A 23,147-nucleotide genomic window follows, 5' to 3' on the forward strand; every position below is an offset into this window, starting at 1 on the left:
ACCACATTGTCAAAATCGGCTAATGGCGTTGAGTAACTGTATTGCTGCTAAACTGCTAATATTCACTAAAACATGCTAGTTTATAACATCATAATGTTAGTGGCTGGAGGGTACTAATATCATGTTAAGTTGCATTAATCCTATCAGTGGTAACTGTAAGTGTCTCCCCTCCTCACCAACTCCGACCTCACCACACCCCTAACCTTGACACTGACTGCATCTGTGACTCTGGTAACTCTCTATCCCCCGTCTAGTACCACCACAAGGTTAACATTTGGACTATTCCTACTATTCCTGTGAGCTATGATAACACCAAACCCCTGAGCTTGTCTGAAAAGGACTAAATGCACAAACCCACTATTTTTGAATATCCCACGAAAAGAGACTCTCACTGCAGCCTGTTCTATTTTGGTCTGAAAATGTTGGCGTGCAATCCCGTTCTGTGGACGATAAATGAGGTGCAGACTTCCATCTGTGTCATTGGTGATGAGGAAGTACAGTGAGTGTTGGACGGAGCAGTGAGTGACAACAACCCTGCCCACATTTAAAAGTACTGTTTGTGGTGGAAACAGACCTAGGGTCTAGGTATCATGTCTGAAGGGTTATTTTTGGTTCCAAAGGGACCATACCAAATGTGTTTGGTAGAAACAGGGCTTTAATCTCTGTGAAATATAGAGTGCCCCAGGACTGAGTGCTAAAACCCAGAGAGGAGTTAGCATTTTTGCACTTGTGGTTCCCTCAAAGTCAGTGGTCAAGGACTCAAGCTGAAGCGATTTTCGAGCCTGGTCTTACTCTGAAGTAGTCGAAATCCGGCGCTTGGGCAGTGACTTGCAGCATCAGTAACAAGCGAAAAAGGCGTCCTTTAACATCTGCATAATATGCGGACGGTTGCCGTTACAGTTTAACGGTGCCTGGGGAAATGCGTTGGAACAAGGACCAAAGTTAAAGCGGCAAAAGTCCAACTGGGGCAGGCGTTAAGGGTGGTGGATGGGTCCAACAAACACCGACCTTCACCTGAGAAAGCAGTGTTCGCGTCCTGTGACATTCTAAATCCAAACCCTGTTCTTTTTTCACTAACCACGTGCTATTGTTGCCTAAACCCAACCATGTGTGTTTGTTGTTGAAGAAAACAAAATCAATTTAAGGTGTTGAACCAACGTAGTGTGTTTATTTTGAGAGAGACTGTGTGTAAAGATTAAATTTCCTGTGGAAATGGAAGTGTATTTTGAAAGAGGACAAGCATGTTACAGGCAGAACTTGACACAGCATCCCCTAACGTCCATAACCAACTCACCCAGAGTACCTTGCAAGTCGTGTGTGGACATGGAAAGTCCATGACCAAACCTCAATATGTGAATGTGTTTGATGTACACGGTTTGTTCTGAAATATAAAATATGTCAGTAAATACCCCAATCGTGAATTTTTAAGCCTTATACGTCTTGAAAATGTTTTTGCTAACTAACTAAGTGAGACTACATAATGTTATCACGCCGACCACGGCATTATGGCATCGTTGTTAAAGAGATGTTAAATTATGCGACCCTGGTGTAGTTTGTTTATTAGTCTGAGTGGGCGGAAGTTCGCTGCATAGATCAGCCTCTCATTGGGTGGAACGAGCCACCTGCTGAAGTCCCGCCCTACCACCTCTGGTAGCAGTTTTCAACACGTCCTTTACTAACTTTTGCGGTGTTTGATCTTGCGGGGATGTAGCCATTTTTCTGCCATGGTTCGCATCCTGTAGGTGATATTTTTGTTGGCGTGTTAATATCTCTGGTTACACCAAAACCTGTTTCCCCCTGGCAATATTTTTGCAAGCGCACCATTGCTGTGGCACCGCCATGAATGATTGTGATTGGTTGAAAAAAATAAAAAAAGCCGGGGCGTTTTTTTCTCCAATCTTAAAGTGAGAGTCGGCCCAGCCAGACCTTTCTTTTCTTGAGAAAAGAGCCTAACGTCAGCTTTTTACTTCTGGTGATTGCATTTGGGCTTCAAAAATCACAAAATAGGTGCTCATTTATCAAGATTATCTTGCTGAACAAAACGTGTAAGTATCATAAATATTTGTTTATTTTTCTGCAATAATCAAAAATCCAATAAAAAAATCCCATAGGCTTTTACGAGGGAATCAGGGTGAAGCTGACCTCTCCGTCTGCTTACAGAAAAACGTTATCCCTGGAGCACTCTTTATTGTATGTGCTAGTGGGCTATCTACACTATCCAGGTCAGATGTACAGCATCACTGCACTTATGTTATAGTTTCTTTGAAGAATCAAATCCAGGAGACAAACAATAATTTGAGAGCTGCAGCTTTGCAAGAGGGAAAATAGTTGAGCGTTGGCGTACGTTTGTGCTCTGTGCTGAGTGCTTTCCAGTTAATTATGTGTTTCATTTAGATAAACATAGCCGTGCAAAGATGCTGTATGCAATGATGAAAAACAGAGGAGGAAAAAAATGACAAATTTGTGCTGTTGAAATTTATAATAAAAACCACCTCAGGTGCTATTAAAAACACCACGTCTTAAAAACAGAAACATGCTTGCGTGCTTTTGGCCTTTTCCTTTTCTCATTCCCTTCCTCATTTATTTTATCCCCTTATATCCCACTCACCCCTATACATTTTCTTTTTCTTTTCTTTTTGTATTCCATTGGCTGCAGCTTCTTTTATTGCTACTCTCCTGTCTCTGATGTGCCTCTAGAGGATCAAAAGACTGACAAGGTATAGCGTATGTGATTGATTTACCTACTTCACATGACAGAAATCATTGTCAGCTGCCCACTTACTGCTCAAGAGTGTCCCCTACAAGTAAAATGCAGATGCAAATTTAGCTCCACAACTGCAATTTCAAAGTATCTCTGTATCTCATATACAGTATATGATCTTATCATGATCCCCTGTGTGGTGATATGACTCACAGAGGCGTCTTTGTGCAGAGAGGGAGGGATGATTGCTTTGACAGCGGACTGAAAGGGAGAGGAGGTGACGGGTTATCACGTCTGAGTCTTTCCTCTGGTGGAGATTGGAAGGTCTGGGGGATGGACTGAGCAATGGATGGAAGGGTGAAATTATCTAAAGGTGAAGAGGAGCATGACCTTGTTAAAAGTAATCTGTGTTTAGAAGCAGGAGAAGGGGGTTACTGAGACACAGAAGGCTCAAGGGATGATGATGATGATGATGATACACTCAGGTTTATGACAGGAAGGGGTAATGAAGGGATGGGGGGGTGGAAAGTGGATGGTAAACGATTTAAAGGAAAATTTCTTTTTTTTTGTTTATTGAGTTTAGGGAATAAAAGACAAGATTTATTAACCCTTTTCACCTGGTGTGAGAAACATATTTTGCTGACAGGCGTATTTATCAAACAGGCACAATAGCCTGGAGCCACAGTTTGTGAACTGATGAAGTGTGCCGTCAAATGCAAATAACAAGGGAAATATAACACAGCTGGCTGGATATATTAAAGGGGACCAGTTATGCTTTTCTGTATCTTGTTTCTCATATCACTACAATGGAGGATGTTCATATAAAAAGTGGCCAAAGTTTCAAATAATGACGTGAACGTATCTTGAGGTAACCCCTGGGAACAAAAACCTTGGGCTTTAGACTGTTTTGAAGGCTCTGTTTCCAAAGGTTTTTCCAAACGTGCTACAGGATGATGTCATTGTGTGCCGTAGTTGCAGTAGCGTGCATGGAGCAGGTGAGAATACACAGAAATATTCTCATCTGCTCCAAACACACTACTGCAAGTGTTTACATTACTTAGCCTACACAGCTAAATGAAGCCACATGCTAACATCAGGAAAGCATGTAATCTTCTCTGCTTTCTCCAAGATCCATATGACATTCCTCCTAGAGCATGTCCGTTGGTGTTTAGAAGATTTTATTGGGGATTTTTTTTTTTTTTTTTTTACAAAAAAGTGTCACTCTTCCCCATTACAGTCTTCCCCCAACTCCACTGACAGCACAGAGACACTGGCCCCAAAACACAGACCAATCAGAGGGGACTTAAAGGTCCAGTGTGTAAGATTTAGGGGGATCTAGTGGGATCTAGCAGTGAGGACTGCATATTACAACAAGTTGAAACTTCTCATGGTTCAGTGTTCTTTGATTAGGAGATTTTCACAGGGTCCCAAATTATCCACAGTGATTTTCTCCTCTCCAAAACAAACAGACCATGTGATTAAAACTGGTAAAAATACTGAATAAAGCAGTTTCATGATACAAATCATCTTTCTCAGATGCTATTTGGCATGTCGGGGACAGGTGGATTACCTGCCAGATGCGGTATGAGGAAAATAAAGTGTTTTTTTTTTTTTTTTTTTACCATTAAATCATTAAAATATATTGTAGTAGGAACCTTAATACATTAATGCATAAAATGTCCTCTTTAAGGTGCATGCAGGGTCAGTTTTTGTGGAAATAGCAGATGCTTATTTGTGCTGGTGTAGTATTAAATGGTAAATTTATTTAAAAGAAAAAAACAAAACAAAAACGAGACAATAAAGGAGCGCAACAACCTGTCATTCTAAAACACCAAACAGTGAGCAGCGAGGAACCTGTGGCTTTGTGCTTAAGCCTAAACCCAACATTCAGGCTGCTAATGTGTGCTGCCAATCTCACTTACATTGTACATTGTAATGGTTGGCCATTTGCAACATTTTTGCATCTTAAGGGGTTCAAGTCCAAAGGGCTAAAACCCTATTGTTTATGTGCTGTTTTATCGTTATCCATCCATCCATTTTCTAACCGCTTATCCTCTTGAGGGTCGCAGGGGGGCTGGAGCCTATCCCAGCTGACATCGGGCGAGAGGCGGGGTACACCCTGGACAGGTCGCCAGACTACTGCAGGGCTGACATGTAGAGACAAACAACCATTCACACCTACGGACAATTTAGAGTTACCATTTAACCTAGTCCCCAATCTGCATGTCTTTGGACTGTGGGAGGAAGTCGGAGTACCCGGAGAAAACCCACGCTGACACGGGGAGAACATGCAAACTCCTCACAGAAGGGCTCCCACACCCGGGATCGAACCAGGAACCCTCTTGCTGTAAGGGTGTATGGGATCGACAGTGCTAACCACCGCACCACAGTGCCGCCCTGTTTTATCATTATTATTAGTATTATTATCATTATTATTACTTCTTGTTTTAAAAAAATGGTTATCTTGCGGTCATTTTTTTGCCTTTCGGAGCGTCAAGGCAGACAGGACATAAGAGGAGAGAGAGGGGAACAACATGCAACAAAGGTTCCACCTGACCCAAGTACGTGATGGTGATGTGATTTGAGCTGCCTATATACTATAATAACTTCCCTACAAAGGCTTGGACGTTACAGAGCTTTGTTACACCGATCAAAAATTCAAAACAGCCGAGTACCTGTATGGACAAATGTAAAAGTGAAAAAAAGGATACTGTAGTTGTGGATCAGATGTAAAATAGTTAAGCTTGACACTGTGCTTCCTCCAAAGTGCATCTAAGTGAATCACACTGTATAGCCACACTATACATTTAACATGCACCATGCACTGCAGGGCTATTAGCTGAGTGCAAACCACAGGCCTCTGTGGTCTGGGTGTCTCTTATGGCTACAGGAGAGTCACAAGTCAAGTCAAAGCACGTGTGTTTTTGTGAACATTAAGCAGGGTTTCATGTGCTGTTCATATAGACTGTTTTGTACACCCGATAAGCTATCGACTTCTGAGGAAGTGGTATGAAGCTCCTGCTACATTACCATGGGAACTAGAGCAGGGTGTTTTCCTAGTCTGTGTAAATGCACAAATATGTTTACCTCAAAGGCAAAAAAAAAATCCCTGCAGAATCCTGTGAACTCTGTTTTTATACTGCAGATCAAGAAGCAGCCAAATGGACCCTGGAATGAGGGATCATGAAACTGCCATGGCATATTGCTATGGGGGATTTTTAGTCATTTTAAAAAAGAAAGTAGTGCAGTGATTGCTGTAAAATTTCTTTCTGAAATTGTTTTAGAAAATTGTAGGGCTACCTCTTCATGCATCTTCACCACCAGAGTTGGGTATAACGCGTTACAAAGTAACTTTGATTACTTTTTGCATTAACGAGTAACCTAACGCGTTAGTTTGCTGTTTGAGTAATCAAATACTTGAGTACATTTTCAAACAAGACATCAGTTACTTCCGTTACTTTTAGAACACTCTGCAGCTCTGAAACAGCAACGACTGTTGTTTGGTTCTAATAACGGAGATAACGTTAAACCCATCAGTCTGGAAGAAGCCACGGAGCTTGTGGCTCGCTACGTGGTCGGAGAAATGCTGCCGTAGTCTATGGTGGAGTCTAAATAGGTGGAGTAGGACTCACTGACAGACATATTCTTGCATTATGCCTGGTACAGGCTACACGCTGGTACTCACCAATTATCCCCGGTCGTCTTTCACGGCGTGTGTGATGTCATCGGGTTATTCTTGTCCTATTTTTATTTTACTATTATTTGAGTCACTGCCAGAACCGTATGTCTGTTCATGTGCCAGCCGACATGTTGTTGTAGTCACCTAAAAGCGTCAGCAGATGGCAGGAGCTACATTTGAAGCGCCATATGTAAACTATCAAGCTACTGTATCTTCCACAGGAAGTTCTGACAAATGTTTCAGAATAAAAGCCTATTTAGAAAATGGAGGGATTCTCTAGCCGAGGTTATAAGGGGCTTTTAATTTGAAACAAGTGTTGAGTTTGAAATGATGGTGCGATATGTTAACTTTACAAAGACAACGGAGCAGATAAAAAGTAAACATATAAACACACAGAGGGATTAATAAATAACAGACTGTCTATAATGTAGTTTGTTTCAAATGAAGCTGGGAGCCTCTGCAGTTGTGGTGAGTAAAAGCCCCGCCGCTATTAGTTAATGTTATTACTTTATGTCTGTGAGGATGTACCATTGTTTGCTAGCTTGATGCTAATGACAGTAACGTTAACTCAGCGGGTTGACAAAGTGCCTCTGCTGTTTCACACCATCATTTCCCCTTTTACTCTGTGTGGTAACATCCCTAGAGGAAATATTAAAAACGCTGGGGTGTTGTTGTCATACAGTTGTCTACGGCAGCAGATCGTTCTGTGTTTCTACTGGTCAAAGTGACGGCTGTGATGGGAGAACTGGATCTCAGTGAAGGGCAACTTTAATTTTGGAGACAAAATAATGTAGGCTTAGCGCCCTGTGGTCCATTGCCCAATAGGAAATGTAGAATACTCAAAAGTACTTTAAAAGTGCTTGAGTTACTTTTCTCAGGGAGTAACGTTGGAAGTACTTTTAAAGTAATTGAGTTACTTTACTCAGGGAGTAACGCAGTAAAGTAACTGGTTACTTTTTTAAAAAGTAATGCAGTAACATACTTTCATTACTTTTAAAGTAACCCTTACCCAACACTGTTCACCACAGATTAGAAAAAGAATGGATATGCCGTCACCATTTTATGTGACCACATTTTGAGCCAAACAGTGGATCAGGCTCAAAGACTGTAGCGATGCCTTGCAGACAGCCTGTCATCCAAAGTGGTCATGCCCTCAATCATGTGTAACTTTAAGCCTTAAAATGTAAACAGTTAAGTTACATAAAAATTCACCCGCCATACAGTTATCGATGTTTAAATTAGCTATAGAGACCAGGACTGTTTTTTGTACCACACTGTAATCATGCGTCTTTGTGCTGTAAAGTTGGGCTTTTTAACACGGGAGGCTTGAGTTGCTCCTGGAGCCATCCTCAAGTCGTCATCCAAGGAACTGCAGTTTTTGACACCTCAGCGCTGGCTTCATCTCTCAGCCCTAGAGGTTGCTGCTTACTCTTAAACTGTGTGACAGCTGTATTTTCTGTTTGTTTTGTTAGCGTTTGTTGTAACAATGATTATTCTACCCTCTTAGCCAGGTCACTCTTAAAAAATACATTTTTATCTCAGTAACACTTTACCTGGTTTAATGGCTTCAAAATATTTTTCTTTGGGACTGTGCTCAGAGTAATGTGGCATTACTGGATCACAAATCATCATTTTTACTGGTTCCTTGATAAATATTTCCTTTTTCCTAATTTGCCCGTTCTTTCTCTTCTTGCCTTTGTAAGTGCCCCTTGGTGGGTGTTCTAGGAGTGTTGCTTTGAGATGCAAATCACAACTTGAAACTTCTCCCTCTCAGTGCTTGTGGGCAGTCTCTTAGAATAACCTCTCTGCGTCTGTGCCCATGACAACTGGACAATTTAGTCAGGGCTCTCACTGCTTGCTGACAGCTAATGGGGAGCCATAAGTGGCCCAACTGCTGCGGGTAAAAGCTCAATAGGTGATTATTACACTGGTCTCCTGCAGGCAGTTTTCTAACTCTTTGTGTCAGATCTTGAGCCAGATGCATTTCAGTGATTGAATGATCCTTTAGACACACTAGCAGAATGGTTCTAGGACGGCAGTTTGGTTAGTATACTATTTTGGTTCAGACTAAAATATTGCAACAACTATTCTATCGACTGCTCTGACATTTTGGAGAGGATGAATTTTGACTTTGGTGATCCCCTGACTTTCTCCAGTGTCCCCACAAGGTTGACATTTTTGTTTTTTAGTGAAATGTTTGATGGATAGCCATTTGGCATAGACAGTGTCCCCTCATGATGTGTGTAATACCCGTTCATTTGATGCCATCATCGGGTCAAAACTTTTATTTGTCTAGTATTTTGGTTTATAGCAATTAGGAAGCAATTGTTAGCATGCTAACATGCAAAACTAAGTCCGTTTTATACTTTATACTTTTCAAGGCAGGAATTTAATGCCATTACACAGTCTTGCTGTCCTGTATAAAAGATGCATTTGCATAATGGGAAGACAGAGTTGTCTTGCCTTTAAGCCAGCATCCAAGGTATAAACAGCAGCAAAACAACATCTGTTTAAAAGGGACATCCAGCAGTACTTATGTGTGCGACCCCCCCATGTGAGATATAGTAAGTAGCTGACAGCAGTTAGCAGCTAACTCAAAGAAGAACAGCGGCTGAAAATGTCTGCAAATTGGGGAAACTGAGGACCAGGAGCTCCTTACCCTCTGAACATAGAACAAGATTTGCCACCACACAAGAGTGATGGTAAATGATTGTAATTGCATTGTTATGCCATTATTATTGTTTAGAAAGTGCTACAGATGCATATGCTATATGTCACACCAGAGGCTGATGCTGTTGTGTTACATGGCACACCCGTCACGCCTCTTTTGCTTCCATAATGCCAGCATGCTGTCTAAGATCACACATCGGAGCAGCATGATGCTCCCGTCTTTGGTTCTGTGTAAAAGTGCAAAGTCAGCATGAAGAAGGGACTTCGTAGTGGCACTATAGCGCCATCTATGAAAAGACAGCGTAGCTACAGTCTGATAATTTTGATAATTTGTGTGATCAGTTTTATCATTCCTTTTATTTACAATGGAGGCATCATTGAACAGTTTTCACCGTGTTGTGTTCTTTATTGGGAAGCACACATCTGTTTTGACAACGGAACCATAAACTAAATTATTGATGATTTTTCTGACGTTCAGATCACAGGTACATGTTATGAATTAATTATGTGTGCTATACATAGCCACAGCTGAGAGTAATGGTTGCTTTTAATCACTGTTGCTATGTGTTGTTGAAAAACCTTGCTGATGTGGCTCAATCGGTAAAACTGTACTTCCCGCTGTTCTTTCTGTTGACAGGTTTAATGAGTGGTGACAAGCAAATATGGAATTAATTGTGTGTCTTGATCCATTTATGGCTAACCGTAGGAGTGGAAATGAGGCATGTGCATGTGTACCCAGTTCCACAGTGATTGAGATCTAAAACTCAAAACCATGCACACACAACTTTATAATTCTGATGGAAATGATGCATGCCTTCTTTTTTTGTCTTTGTGCATTGTAGTGAATCTAAACAGAGTTTTATGCATCTGGCTGGTGTTGTAGTGACTGTTCATGTAGTTGTCGTCACTTGTTCTGGTGTAAATGTACTGTAGCTTCATGGTGGTGCCAGTAATCGATCAGCCTGTTTTATGGGCAAGAATCAATGTAGCATACTACACCATCTAAACCTCTCCAGCACACATGATCGACACCGCTGTGTTCTTGTTAGTGCGGGTCCTTTTCTCATCTTATGTATCTTCTTTGCATTCCAGAGCGCTTTGTGTAAAGTGCATGTGAATATGATAAATCTGTGTTTCTCTAAGGTACAGATGGCTTATGGCTTTTTGCAGGCATTCAGGCCAGTAAGATAGCTTTTGGCTGTATTTATTGCACTCTCGCATTCTTATCTCTACTTCAGTGCAGGCACACAAGTGCTGTATGTGATAGTGATCTTGGGTGAAATCATATCTGAAAATGGTGTCAAATAGTTTAGCTTCTGTAACTGAATTTCTTCTGATTTACAATACAATTCAAATACAGCCTAGGAAGAAAAAAGTCCACACAGTGCTCATGGCTTTTGTAGTGAATCATTGATCATAATCACAGAGAATATCACACATCCTGAATATGCAGTATGTTTCTAGGCCAGCTGATTCGTTATTTTCTCTGAGGGTGTTAGATATTGTAAGATAGCTTGTGACTCTATTAATTCTTCAAGAGAATTCTCAGTGTCTGTAAATTATTCAGGTCGAGACAACAAAACAAAACAAGCACCTTTCCTGGGAAATAATTCAAAAGATTGGTGCCCATGGGACAAGCACTGAGACCTGGATTATTTTTGGACAGCGCTGGCCATGCAGAAGTGCCGTCCCACGTTAATTACATCACAAAGTCATGTTTCAACCTTGTAACACTCAGCCTGAGGTCCTGCCGCAGTGGATGCTGGCCTTTGTTAGGCAGCAGAAGTGATGCTGCACCTGGGGCTGTGTGTTGCAGTGTAATGTACAATGGTTATTCATTTAGTGTCTACTTACTGCGCTGGTAGTGCCATCTGTGTCTGTTAGCCTCTGGTGCAGATCAAACCAGACTGTCTGCAAAGGAGAAGCACAACAACAACAAAAGCAGCAACATGTCAATCAACAGCAGCTACTACTACAGCCACAGATTGAAGCAGACATTAGTCACTCACAACTAGAGGTGTTAGTGGACACGCTGAGAGCAGAGACAGGCATGAAAGCAGGATGGGATGCCTTTTTAAGATGAATAAAGTCCAGCAAGGAATATCCGAGTAGACTTCAGGGAGGAGGCGGAAGCATGCCAATAAAATAAGCCCGAAATGAAACAGAATGACTTATATCTGCATGAAAGGTCTAAATAAACAAGGACACTGAAATGCCGAATCAAATTGCACAGTATGATGTAGAAGCTATAGATGGCAGGGATTTAGTTAAAATAAAATTAAAAAGAAAAGTTTTTCATAAACCTGTGGGCAGAGAGAATGGAATTCCCGCACACTGTCCTGTTACTTGCAATAAAGTTTATTGGATCAATGACATTTTGGCCGTCAGACCGTCATCAGGTAAGGCTAACCTGATGACGGTCTGACGATTGAAACGTTTATCCAATAAAGTTTTTGTGCAAGTAACAGGACAGTGTGCAGGTATACCATTTCACTAAACTCCACTCACCTTAGTTACAGTTGCTATGTCTGTCAAGCTTTCCATTCTCACATAATGAAATTTAAAATGAAAACGGTGGCAAATTTCACTTACCACTCACTTTCTAGTAGTTTTATTTAAGCGAATGGTTTGATTTAAGAAGTAAATAGGAGGAGTCCCTGATCTTTTATACTGTTGTCGCTAGCAGATGTTATCAGCTCTAGCTAGCTTGTAGGCTAATGACAAAACTCAGAGAGGTGGAAAATGCTGCCTCCAGCTGACTAATACATTTTAAAACACAAGGGCTGTAAGAGGGTCTTCAGTATGCAGGTGATGGTATGACATAATGCTAAAAGACTGAGGCAAAAGCTTGCAGCCTACCCAAGTAAAAAGCATCTCCAACGGCTGATGATTCATGTAGAAGGCATTGAAATAGCCTAGCTAGGGACTGTTTGTTATTTATGAAGGGGAGGGAGGGTGCAAAATGAAGGAGGCATGTCAAAGAGGGCCTTTTTTTTTTTTGGTTTAAGGGAGGGACACACGACTTTTAATGGTTGTGTTTTATATTTATTTTCAATACACCCTAAACCCCTAAACCCCATATTTAAAATTGCCAAAATTACACTATTCATCACTGTAAAAACAGAAGTTATTGTCTGACTTTTAAATTTCCAACAGTCCTCGAACACATCATGTGCAACGAACACTTCCGTCAGAAAAATTTCTCAGTCTAAGTCTAAAATAGTGATAATTCATTAAAATCACTTAATTTTACATGTCTCATTTAAAATAAAGTGTTTGCACGAACTACATCCTGTACAAACATATTCAATTCGGCGCTCCTGCATGCATGACAAAGGCTTTTCGTTTTCAACTCTTAATTTTCAAACACCAAGGGGTTAGTTTTTAAAATCTAATAGTAATCTAATAGTAGCACCATGCCAAGTTGATACCATTCTGGCTGCTGCTGTGAATGTTATGGTTATTATGGTCATTATGAGCAGATGTTGCTTACACCGGCTGTGTGTGTACTGTGATGTGTTTGTGTGTGTTTGCCTGTAATGTGTAAGCTCATTATATTTTGTTGGTCTTGTATGGTCAGTCAGACAGGTCGCTGTCATACAAACATCCTGCTGAAGTGCACACAGCTCATGTGATGATGCTATTTGTGAGGAGGGTTTGCATTTGATTAAGAAATTAGCTGTTTGTTTTGGTGATAACTCACTCCCTCTGTGCTGTTTGCTTATTGCATTGGCTCAAATACTACCTGGTGTGAATATAAAATATATATGGTTATTTATGGTGTAGGGAGGGTCATGCATTCAGGGAGGCTCAAGGAAAAAAGAAATAAAATAAAATAAAAGTCACATCCAAGCCACGCCACTCCTCTGACAAGTTAAGTACAGTCCCTTAGCTGAACATGCCAATGTTTGCAGCTTATGTTTTCGCAGATAAACACTATGTTATACATCTTTTACTTTTTCTCTCGTGTTTTTGGTTTTGGAATGGCTGAAAAAAAGACACCATCCTTCAAGCTCCTGATGTAATGAGTTTTTCTCTTATTAGATCCCCATGCTTTGGGGGAGGGGTTTTAATAAAAGGTCAATTATTCACACTCAAGACTTGAAGAAGGCACTATGAATGGGCCTATGCTCCTCAGACAAGACACAAGTAAAGCCAAGCCAGGTCAGCTAATAGTACAGTATGTTTATGTGAGTGAGGATGATAAGACATTGATTTCTAGTGTGTCGTCCCCCCCCCCCCCGCTCTCAATGCCTGTGAGTCAGAGTTATATAAACCTGTTCTAATAAATCACGGTAAGCGCTGCAGGTTTCTGTCACCAAGGTGACTGATGAATATCACTAGTGCTACTGTGAATGAATAGTGTCTGCATAGCTTGCAAGGCAACTGAGAATTTTACCCAACACAGCAGGGAATGTAAAGGCAATGGGATCTGGCACAGTGGGCAGGACACACACACACACACACACACACACACACACACACACACTTGCACTGTAAAAGCTACTGGAAACATCCTGAGCTGTAGGATGAATCATTTCAGCTTAATGTGACAGAGACTGGTCGCAGCTGGACTGAAATAGAAGGCGCTGTGTGTTATTGGTTGTTCAGCACATAAATGACTTACAGGTTAGAGACTCACTGTCTGATATCTACACAACCTACACTAAAATCCTTTTTTTAAATGTCAAACACAGTTTACGCAATAGATTTTGTTTTATCCAACAAAGATGTAACATGAATGATGGCTGCATCCCCTTAAACCTACATGGACTGATTTTTAACCACTTGAAGTTAGGAAAAATGTGCTCATTTACACATTAAGCACTCTATTTCAATTTGTCTCAAGAAAAACATCTGGCTCTTTAGGTGCTAAAGGCTCCACCATAATAACCAGCTAGTTGCTGATGTTTTGTGCTGTTTTGTGCTATGCAAGTAGTGTACAATTGGTTTTTAGAGCTCTTTCACTAACAGTGGCTGCCTGGAAACGGCGCTTGATAAGAGGTAATCACGACGGTAACCTTGTGAGCCATAAAGCCAAAATAATGAGCTTAAAGATGCTAAAATGCTCTGGAGAACTGAGGGTGACTGCAGCATGAGGACTTATTTCTCTGCTGGTTCATCACTATTAGTGATCCCTTTTATATTACACACAGTCATTTGACCCGAAAAGATTTCCTCTTATGTGCCGCTGTCATTTTGGCTAATCTCTATAAACAGATATTTGCATTCAAAAAACCTAATGTAAAGCTACATTTTTTCCTATACAATAACTGACAGAATCCTAGGTTGCATTTTAGCCAATGCTTTTTGGTCCTGCACTGTTTAAACATGATTGGTCAATACTATTTAGACTACAAACAAAACCAGAACACATTAGATACCAAGATCTTATCCAGTCACCTATGATTCAGCATATATACATGCAAACATTTGTTCACAGGTATTACTTTTAATATATAAATATTAACTAGAGCAGCCTTAAGTTGAAGTGCATAGGGCTGCTGTACAGTATATATCTTCATTATGCCAACTGAACCTTAAGTGTCTCACATTAATTAAAACTCTGAAAAACAAAAAGAGCAAAACTCCTCTGAAAAAAACAAAAGATTCTTCATAATGATGTTGGTTACCAAGTGATAATCACTGAGTGGAGGAACTAGTTTTTTAACAGTCTTTGTATTTTCCACTATTCTTCACTGAATACAAAAAACTAGGAATGTCCACATCATGTTTGTTTGGCCCTGATCACAAACCAGGTCCTTTCAAAACTGGGTATCTGTCGATATGAAGTCTGATCTGATACTGATATTTACTTAAATGTTTATTAACCATGTAGCCTGGCATTGCCAGACTGATCATAGGTGAATTAGTCTGGAACCTTTCAGTAAATGTTCGATTTCCAGCGGCCATTCTCACTGCGCACGGACCGAAATGCCTCCGGAAGCCATTGGATAGACTCAGAACAAAATGTGACCTGCAACCAATCAGAACAATGAAGCGTTGACATAGTGCTTAGTGACACATGCAAGTTGGGGCGGCGCTTGATCTGTTTTCAGTGTATGGTCACACATGAGTGAAATTAATATTGGCAATATTTGCTTTCCATTCACCTCCATTCAGTGCAAGCAGAGGGGCGCTTCTTTTGGAAAAGCAACTTTCATCGGTGAAGGTACTGCCTCACCCAAGAGCAACAAGGTATGTGTGGAGGAGATATTGATTATTGCTGTGTCAAGCCAGCTGATAGTGTATGGTATTGGCCGTGAAAAATATGACTTCCCACGTGAGAGATGCTGGCTGGCTGTGAGTCCAGAGACAGGCATTAAACGTAAGAAAATGGAAAATGTACATATTAATTGAACTGAATTGAAGGAGCCTGGCATGTTGCACTGGATGGAGCAGAAACTGGTGCCGCTGGTCTGTCAGTCATCGTATTAAACCCGCCCCATACTAGATACACATTTGTGATATGCCTACTTGGGATCTGGCTGGCTGGAAATTTGTTTAAATGGGACAAGGATCAGATGCATCTGCCAGGGAAATGAAACAATAGCTTGCAGATATGTCTGGTTCCCAGGTTATTAAACATGTATCTCATAAATTATTAGTATGTATGGATGAAAGTTTGGCTGTAAGAATGCCTCTCCTGAAACTGACGGGATGCGATCCCCTAAGAGAAGGGGTGTTACTTTGTTACTTTTGGCTGTACAGCAGTGTTAAAGAGTGATGCTCCTTTCACCTCTTAAACAATCTTTGTCAGAGTGCAGACACACAAACCAACAGCCAGGTTCAATATTGGCCTGCCATCAAGTTACTCATGAATTTTGTATTAATTAGCAACAGCTGATATGACCAGCTGTGAAAGCTCTGGTCAGCGTCGCCTAAAAAGAGAAGCTGTTATCTGAATATTTTGTACACCACTCACACCTCTACGGAAAAAACAAACAAACAAACAAACAAACAAAAAAAAAATCCAACAAAAAGCTTCATGATCTGCCATAACAGGACAGGGTACTTAAAGTTATCAAAGCCACCATTACATGCCTTTATTGAAAACAGAGATTAAAGCTGCATCACGTTGCTTGACAGTGTTAAGCCTCAGTATCACCTACACCAGATTTGCTGCTACAATCAAAGGCTATCATCTTGAGACTGATTTTTCCAGGTGAGAAACACATTTTCTTGTCTGTGGCACGCAAAGAGCAATACATAATGATATTTTGTAACCAAAAGAACAAACAAACTCCCAGGGGAGCATGGAGGAAGACAGCAGGGGAATCTAAAAGTGAGACCAAGCAACAGAGGCAACATGAATTTTCCACCTTTTTTTTTTTCTTTGCAGGTAACAGGATTTGCAGTGTGTTGTCACAGAGCAATGGGGCCAACACAGGGCACTATTTTCATCTCGCCAAGCACCACATCACTCAGTGTGTAGCTGGCTTATTATTCATTCAGTAAACAATTCATGCTTCACTCTGACGCAGCGTGATAATATCATTTCCTTTTCCAGACTTCTGCACAGTCTTAATACTGAGATCATGCAGGTAATACCAGGCCAAAGAGAGCGACAAAGACAAAGCCACATCCAATACGCCTCCTCAAAGCCATATTTTGCTTTGATATGATTACTGCAGTATCCTGTCTGGCCTTTGGAAAATGTAATCCGGCAGAAAATGTCTACTCATTTGCTTTTCTTCAGCTCTGATTATTCTGAGAACACACTTTCCAACATAAAAGTTTGGTGACCCATTTTCTTTTCAATGTACAGTGTTTTTCTGCTATTCTCTGTTATCACTGGAAGGGTCGTATTGGGTGTAATTTCTTCTTTTCACAAAGAAAAGTAGGGAAAGACATGAAAATGCAGCAGCCTTGCAAGACATCAAAATAAAAGTATGACAGGATAATGCATTTTGAATAAGCCATGATGTGTCACTGTATTTTCCTCTTTGATGGATTTTATGTTTGGACAGAGGGAAAAAAAAAATCAGCATTCATAACTGAAATACTCATTGAAGTCAGCCTTGAAATCATTAATGTCGACTGAATTAGATTAGTACATAGTGAAAGAATGATTTATTCATATTGGTTGTTACCTGAAATATTATCTTTAAAAGTGGTTTTTAGCTTCATTCAAGACATGTCATTAGCAGTTATTATTAGCGTTAGTTTTCCAGACAACCAGAAGACACTCCAGGATGTGGTCCCCGTCAAGAAATAATCTGGCACAGAAACCCCATAAAACCACAATTTATTTTATATGGATTAAACAAATAAGATACAATGTGTTAATTAGTGAACTAAAGAGGCGCTCGTAGGGGTGTTTATAAACTTCAGACAGAGTCAAGCTAGCTGTTTCCCCGTGCTTCCAGTCTTTATGCTAAGCTAACCGTCTACTCGGTGTAGCCTCGGATTTAGTGTAGAGACATAAAAGTCTATCTTTTCATCTTCCTCTTGGAAAGTGAGTGAATAGGCTTAATTCCCAAAATGTTGAACTGTTCCTTTGAAGGTAGGGTTAACCAATAAAAACTCTAGTCTGACTCATCTGAATGACTTTTCCCAGGCTGTTCTCATAAACTGTTTGTGCATTTTTGCACCAAATTCGTACATATCCGACATAATGATGAGCCAGTGATTTGTACATAAGCCATGCATTTTGGAAGACTGCTATCACAAGACCATGCTGACAGGCGTAAAGAAGAAAGCGGTCTCAAGTGGTTCAGTTAGGAAGCACACCGGGGTGGTGGATGGTTCACCAAACACAGGACTTTCCCCTGCAGACTGAAGTTAGGAATCATAAGGACTTTGAATCATTTAAGGTGTGTTGTCACCATGCTTTTCCGAAACGTTGCCACAGTAGCTTAATTTACCATAACCTAACCTAAATAACTTTACGTTAATTACATAAGTTAGCATTAAGAGCACAATGTCATTTGTGGGGCACTAATTCGTAGGATATCATATGTAACGTCATATGAGAATCTGTTGCTTTTCCTAAATAAGTATTTTGGGTCTTCTCTTGTTTGTGTTTGCCTGTAGCTGTAAGGTCAGCAGCAGCTGTAGTATGGCTAGCTGCATTAGCCTCACCATCTGCACTTTCGCCGGTGGTTTCTGGGGTGGACGGTGTGTCATAGTCACTTGCTCAAAAAGTTATCAAAAAATCCACAGAGGCTCACAAAAATGTCAGTACAGTTCATAATAATACAGCTTATGGGCCAATACATTAAAAGGAAATAACTGCTGCACAGTAATTTAACATTAGTTAGCTCACATGAATGCAAAAGGATTCATGGGTAACAGTTAGCCTTGTCTTACATTTCTTTGGAGCCAGTGGCTGATCTTCCTACAGGCGACATAGGCAGCCACCTACACTGACAAAGATACACTGACAGTTTTTTTGTGTACTGGCATATTTGTTCCAGAATCTGTACCGAGTAAGTGTCTTATTGACAGTGTTAGGGGTAATGCATTACAATAGTAATAAATTTCAGTGATACATTTTAAGTGGTAACAATGTAATATAACTCTTTACAAACAAGATTTCTGGTAATATTATTATATTTACAATGTCACATAATGTGTTACCATCCGAAATAAACTGTTGCTGTTTTCATTGTGTTATTCATCCACACCAAGCAACACCGGAGTGTACTATCATGTTTTATAGACTACATTATAGAAGAGTGTAAGTGATCAGTAAATCTTGGTCATATCATACAGTGTGTTAGCATGTTCAGTGTGTTTCCATTTATAACTCTCTCTGGCGCTGCTGTAGCTGACCAGCACACTGGAAACCAGCAGGTAGGTCTTCCAGCTCCAGTGTATTACTTTGTACTCATCATAGTGACTTACTTGCTTCATTATGTTTCATGTGATAGGCCCACACATATTGATACCTATCTCATAATTTATCAGACTTTGATCAATGTTGGGAGCTGACTTGAAGACGTCACTTTAGATTTGGTTTGTTGATGAGATGAAAAAAGAATGGATAAATTATAGCATCACTTTCATTTCTACTTTTCCCTTTGTGCAATTTTCAAGCTTCAATTAATTACTGGCTACTTTTACTCTGAACAAAAAACAAAAAACAACCCAATGGATAAATCATTCCTGAGGAGATCCTATCTTCGTTCCTGTCTAAACAGGTAAAAATCAGACTTGACTGTGTTTAGTCATCCGTGAGACGATGTGCCTTTGTGCCACAGTCACTCTAAACAAGTCAGCCTCTGAGTGGAGTAATGGGCTCTCAGGAGGGCTTCAGGGTCACAGGTGATTATCGAACAATTCTTCAGTGGACGGCCTTTCAATCATATCTTCTACGATAGAGGTCACTCGGCTGAGTCAAAAGATTCTACTTAAACCTGGGCAATTTGTTAGAAATATATTAAATTAGCACTTAGGGCCAAGGGCTAAAGGTCGTTTTTAAACAGGCATCACCGTGGGAGACACAGATCTGTTTACACAAACAGGTATTCTACTGTATAAAAAAAAATGATCAAACATTTAGTCTCTCTTCTTTTTTATTCTCCTTCTCATTCTCTATTTTATCTCCGTGATTCCCCTTCTCTCCCTCCCTCCCTCCCTCCCCCCTGGCAGCACATTGTGTTTATTCTTAGCTCTTTCTGCTGTAGTGGCCCGCTCTCCCAAAGACAGCTGAGTCTGCTGGGGCTCCATTAGCTTTAACATGTTCAGTACTGGATGGGACGCAGGCAATGCGGAGGAACGAAGAGACAGTGAGGGAGGGGGAGGATTGAGGAGATGTAAAGATGGAGGGAGGAGGATGAAGCGGCATCTGGGACTAGAGAGCTGCTACAAACAGGAGGAAGTATAGTAAAAGACAATTACAGTTTGTACACAAGGCCTTTAACTGCCTTCTCTGTCTCTTTCTTCATTCGCTCTCTAACTCCATCCTTTCCTCTCCATCATTTACTGTTAATTAAATCCTTATCCAACTCCCCACTTCTTCTCCATTTTTCCTTTTTCCTGTCATCTGCAGACCTTCAGTTTCAGTATGCTGCTTTGGCATCAGCCAATTTGGCCAATCTCCAACTTACAAATCCTCAACTTGCTGACAACTTGGTAAAAAAGTTAAGTGTGGCAACAAGATCACTGGCTTGTGCTGTTTGTAGCTGATAGAGGAGTGGAGCTAAAAATAATGGAGTGCAGCAGAGTTCGCAGTCCATCAGTCTGCTTGTCAAGTCTGGTCAACTCAATTTTTTATCATAACTTATGTAATTTATTCTCCGCAGAACAAGTAATCTTTTTACACACACTGCACCAGCATAATCATAATCTTTAATTTATGTCTTTACAATAAATAAATGTATATGCATTTGATCTACTTTCATGGTGTTTCCATCTGAATTTGCACACAGCAGGCCTCTATCAAAAATGAAAAATCATATCATCCAGTTTAATAAAATACAATAAAATCACTGAGTCACCTGTCAGATACAGAAATGTGCAAAATGCCAATGATGAATGTTTGTTCACTTGTGTCAATCATTTTGTGGGAACAAAAATGATTACCCCAGGTGAAAGCATTACATTATTAGAATATAGAATATAGATTTTGGTTCTACATTTTTCATATTGTTAAAACAATCACACAAACAGACCAAAACCAGCAAAGTATTAATCTGTCTCTCATAACCCTCTGAAGGTATGCAAGCCTGTTGTCATCACAAAGTCGTCAACTACCACCAGTGATTTTGGCATCAGACACAGACGCTGAAAGCCACCTTCTGTGGCTATGTGATATGCCACTGAGCAGCATCAGTTTGTAATGCGGCTGGATGGAACCCCTTGCGTCGGTATATTGTGTTTGTGGATGGTGTCTGTCAGAAACGCTGCTAGTAACAATGTAATATAAGGAGCTGGAAAGGGCGGGAGTATGGATCCAACAAACTTCTGACTTTTACCCAGGAGACCAGAGTTAGCTTCCTGTATGAATTTCACCAAACTTACCCATGTGCATTCGTTGCCTAAACATAACCATATGCTTGTGTTGCATGGTGTAAGTTGAGACGTATTGTTAACCCCTAACGCAGGAGGATACCTGGTACGTATAATGTAAACATTAACGTCAGTGACTAAGTGGCAATATGTCACAAGTTGGGATGAGAATGAGTCGGGTATGCTAAGCATATTTTTTATTTATGTATTGTTTTTTTAATGATTTTTTTTCTTCTGACAGATTTACCTCTACAGGGCCTATAAAAATGATTCAAGTTAAACAATCTGGAAAGGTAAAAATAAATAAATAAATAAATAAAGCGCTTGACTTAATTCAACTCTGAAAAATGTAAGCTTCAGTGAAGAGGTCCAGTTGTTGTTTTTTTTTTTTTAAATGCTCACTAGCCAAAAGGATAGAAAGCACCAATAAAGGACTTGTTCTTACTAAAGATGTTTTTTTTAAAAAAAAAATGATGAAAACGGTAGGACTGTATCAGTCAGATCTGATTTGGCTGGTCAATACAAATATTCAACTATTAATCCCTTTTTTTATATAGACTTTCAAGGACAATGTGACAATGATGGGTGCCGACTCAGCTACTTCAGGGAAACAAAATGCCCCTTAAGGTACACCGCATACTGATTGACAGGTTTAAGCAAACATTATTTAAACAGAGGTGCTTGTGAGTTTTACAGCATCAGGAAGATGTATAAGTCAAAATAAACTGCAGTGTGTGCGATCATGGTAATAAAAAAAACATGTCACCCACTGGAGCAGTGTGGCTTATTGATGTTTTGTCAATAGGCTTTGGACAGCAATGGAGCTCTATGGCACAGAGGAAGAAGATATACAGATAGATACAAAGACAGTACTTGTTGACAGAACCAATCATTGTTGGTTTTGTTCTTTTCATTAGATTCGTTGACAATAAGAAAAAATATGGAGTATGGCCAGCTTTAGCTTTTAAGACATGGGCTTTGTGTAAGGTTAGGGTGGAGCATGTATGGTAAGCCACCAAGGAGTTAATGTAAGTCAATGCAATATCTTCATACAATGACCACCACAAGTTTATGTGTCTGTATTCCTTACCTTATTCTCCAGTCGTCCAATTAGTTCAGCCAGGCGGTTGATTTGAGCGTCCAGACCTTCTTTTCTCACCTCTACTGCACCTGCAACACAGACATAAACACACACTCTAAACACATTGCGTAAACAACTTTCATTGCTAGATCCGATGCAGCTGGGTTCAATTTATTCAAATATGTCTTTCAAAATTTGAACCAAATTTCCAAAGTTGGGCAGTAGGTTGTCATGTCACAATATTTATTTCCTTTGAACTACTCATCCATATGTAATCCAGGTTAAGCCATTAGCCTTTTGGATAAGTGGTGCTGCCACAAATTAGGTGCGGTAAAGATGCAGGTACACTGAGCAGGTACATCATGGTGTATGAAGAATTACACCACTTAATACTACACTATCGCTGCTCTCCTTCTCATCTCTCTCTCTTTTCTTTTCCATTCTTTGATCATGAATATTGCATGTAAAGTGGGAGTTCCAAAGTGGCTGATAAATAGACAATTATATCTGTTTATCGGAAGGAACTTGGCCTTCAAAGACAGTAAAGATATGGATGGATGGGAAGCTGCCTCCTTTGAGGTGCTCTGTTTGTAACTCTTATTCCAGTGTGATATTGAGATACCACACTGGGCTCTTAGTAATTAGCTTCGGTCTCGAAGCAATATTTCTCTTTTGCAGAAAATGTTTACTTTGTAGCAAGAAAGACCACCAGTGGGGTAGAAGAGTAAGTCTACAATTCATTGATGCTTTTGAATATTTCATTATCAGTAGCTACAAAACATAATGGAGTGCTTTGACCTTATATCACCATGAATGTGTGGTAAGAGATAATTATTCAGAACAGAATTAGGCTCTGTTGGGTCATTTTTAATTGGTGGTACAGATGGGGGCTTCTTGTACTGTCACATACTAAGACTGGTACATCCAGGGCTTGTTAGCATGTTAGCAATCTCAAGATTAAAACCACATTTCACATAAAACCGGATGCCTTGTTGTTTTGCAAATCTTTCTTATTTCTCGCCTCAAATGTTTTCAGAAACACATCTAATGCATTCTTTAGT

General features: G+C 40.2%; 1 protein-coding gene across 2 annotated transcripts in view; it reads right to left on the reverse strand.

Annotated features, from left to right (window-relative positions):
- Positions 1–23,147, reverse strand: part of necab2 (N-terminal EF-hand calcium binding protein 2) — a 178,327-nt gene that overhangs the window by 46,182 nt on the left and 108,998 nt on the right. Inside the window, exons 8-9 of one of the 2 annotated variants that reach the window (XM_049575052.1) lie at positions 22,096–22,175; positions 10,905–10,961 (exon numbers count right to left, since the gene is read on the reverse strand). In XM_049575052.1, coding sequence (XP_049431009.1) covers positions 10,905–10,961; positions 22,096–22,175 — 137 coding nt within the window. The remainder of the gene's footprint in view (positions 1–10,904; positions 10,962–22,095; positions 22,176–23,147) is intronic. The other variant, XM_049575053.1, reaches the window with a different exon arrangement.

The sequence above is a fragment of the Epinephelus fuscoguttatus genome, linkage group LG4, assembly GCF_011397635.1.
Source record: "Epinephelus fuscoguttatus linkage group LG4, E.fuscoguttatus.final_Chr_v1".
NCBI classification, from domain to species: domain Eukaryota; kingdom Metazoa; phylum Chordata; class Actinopteri; order Perciformes; family Serranidae; genus Epinephelus; species Epinephelus fuscoguttatus.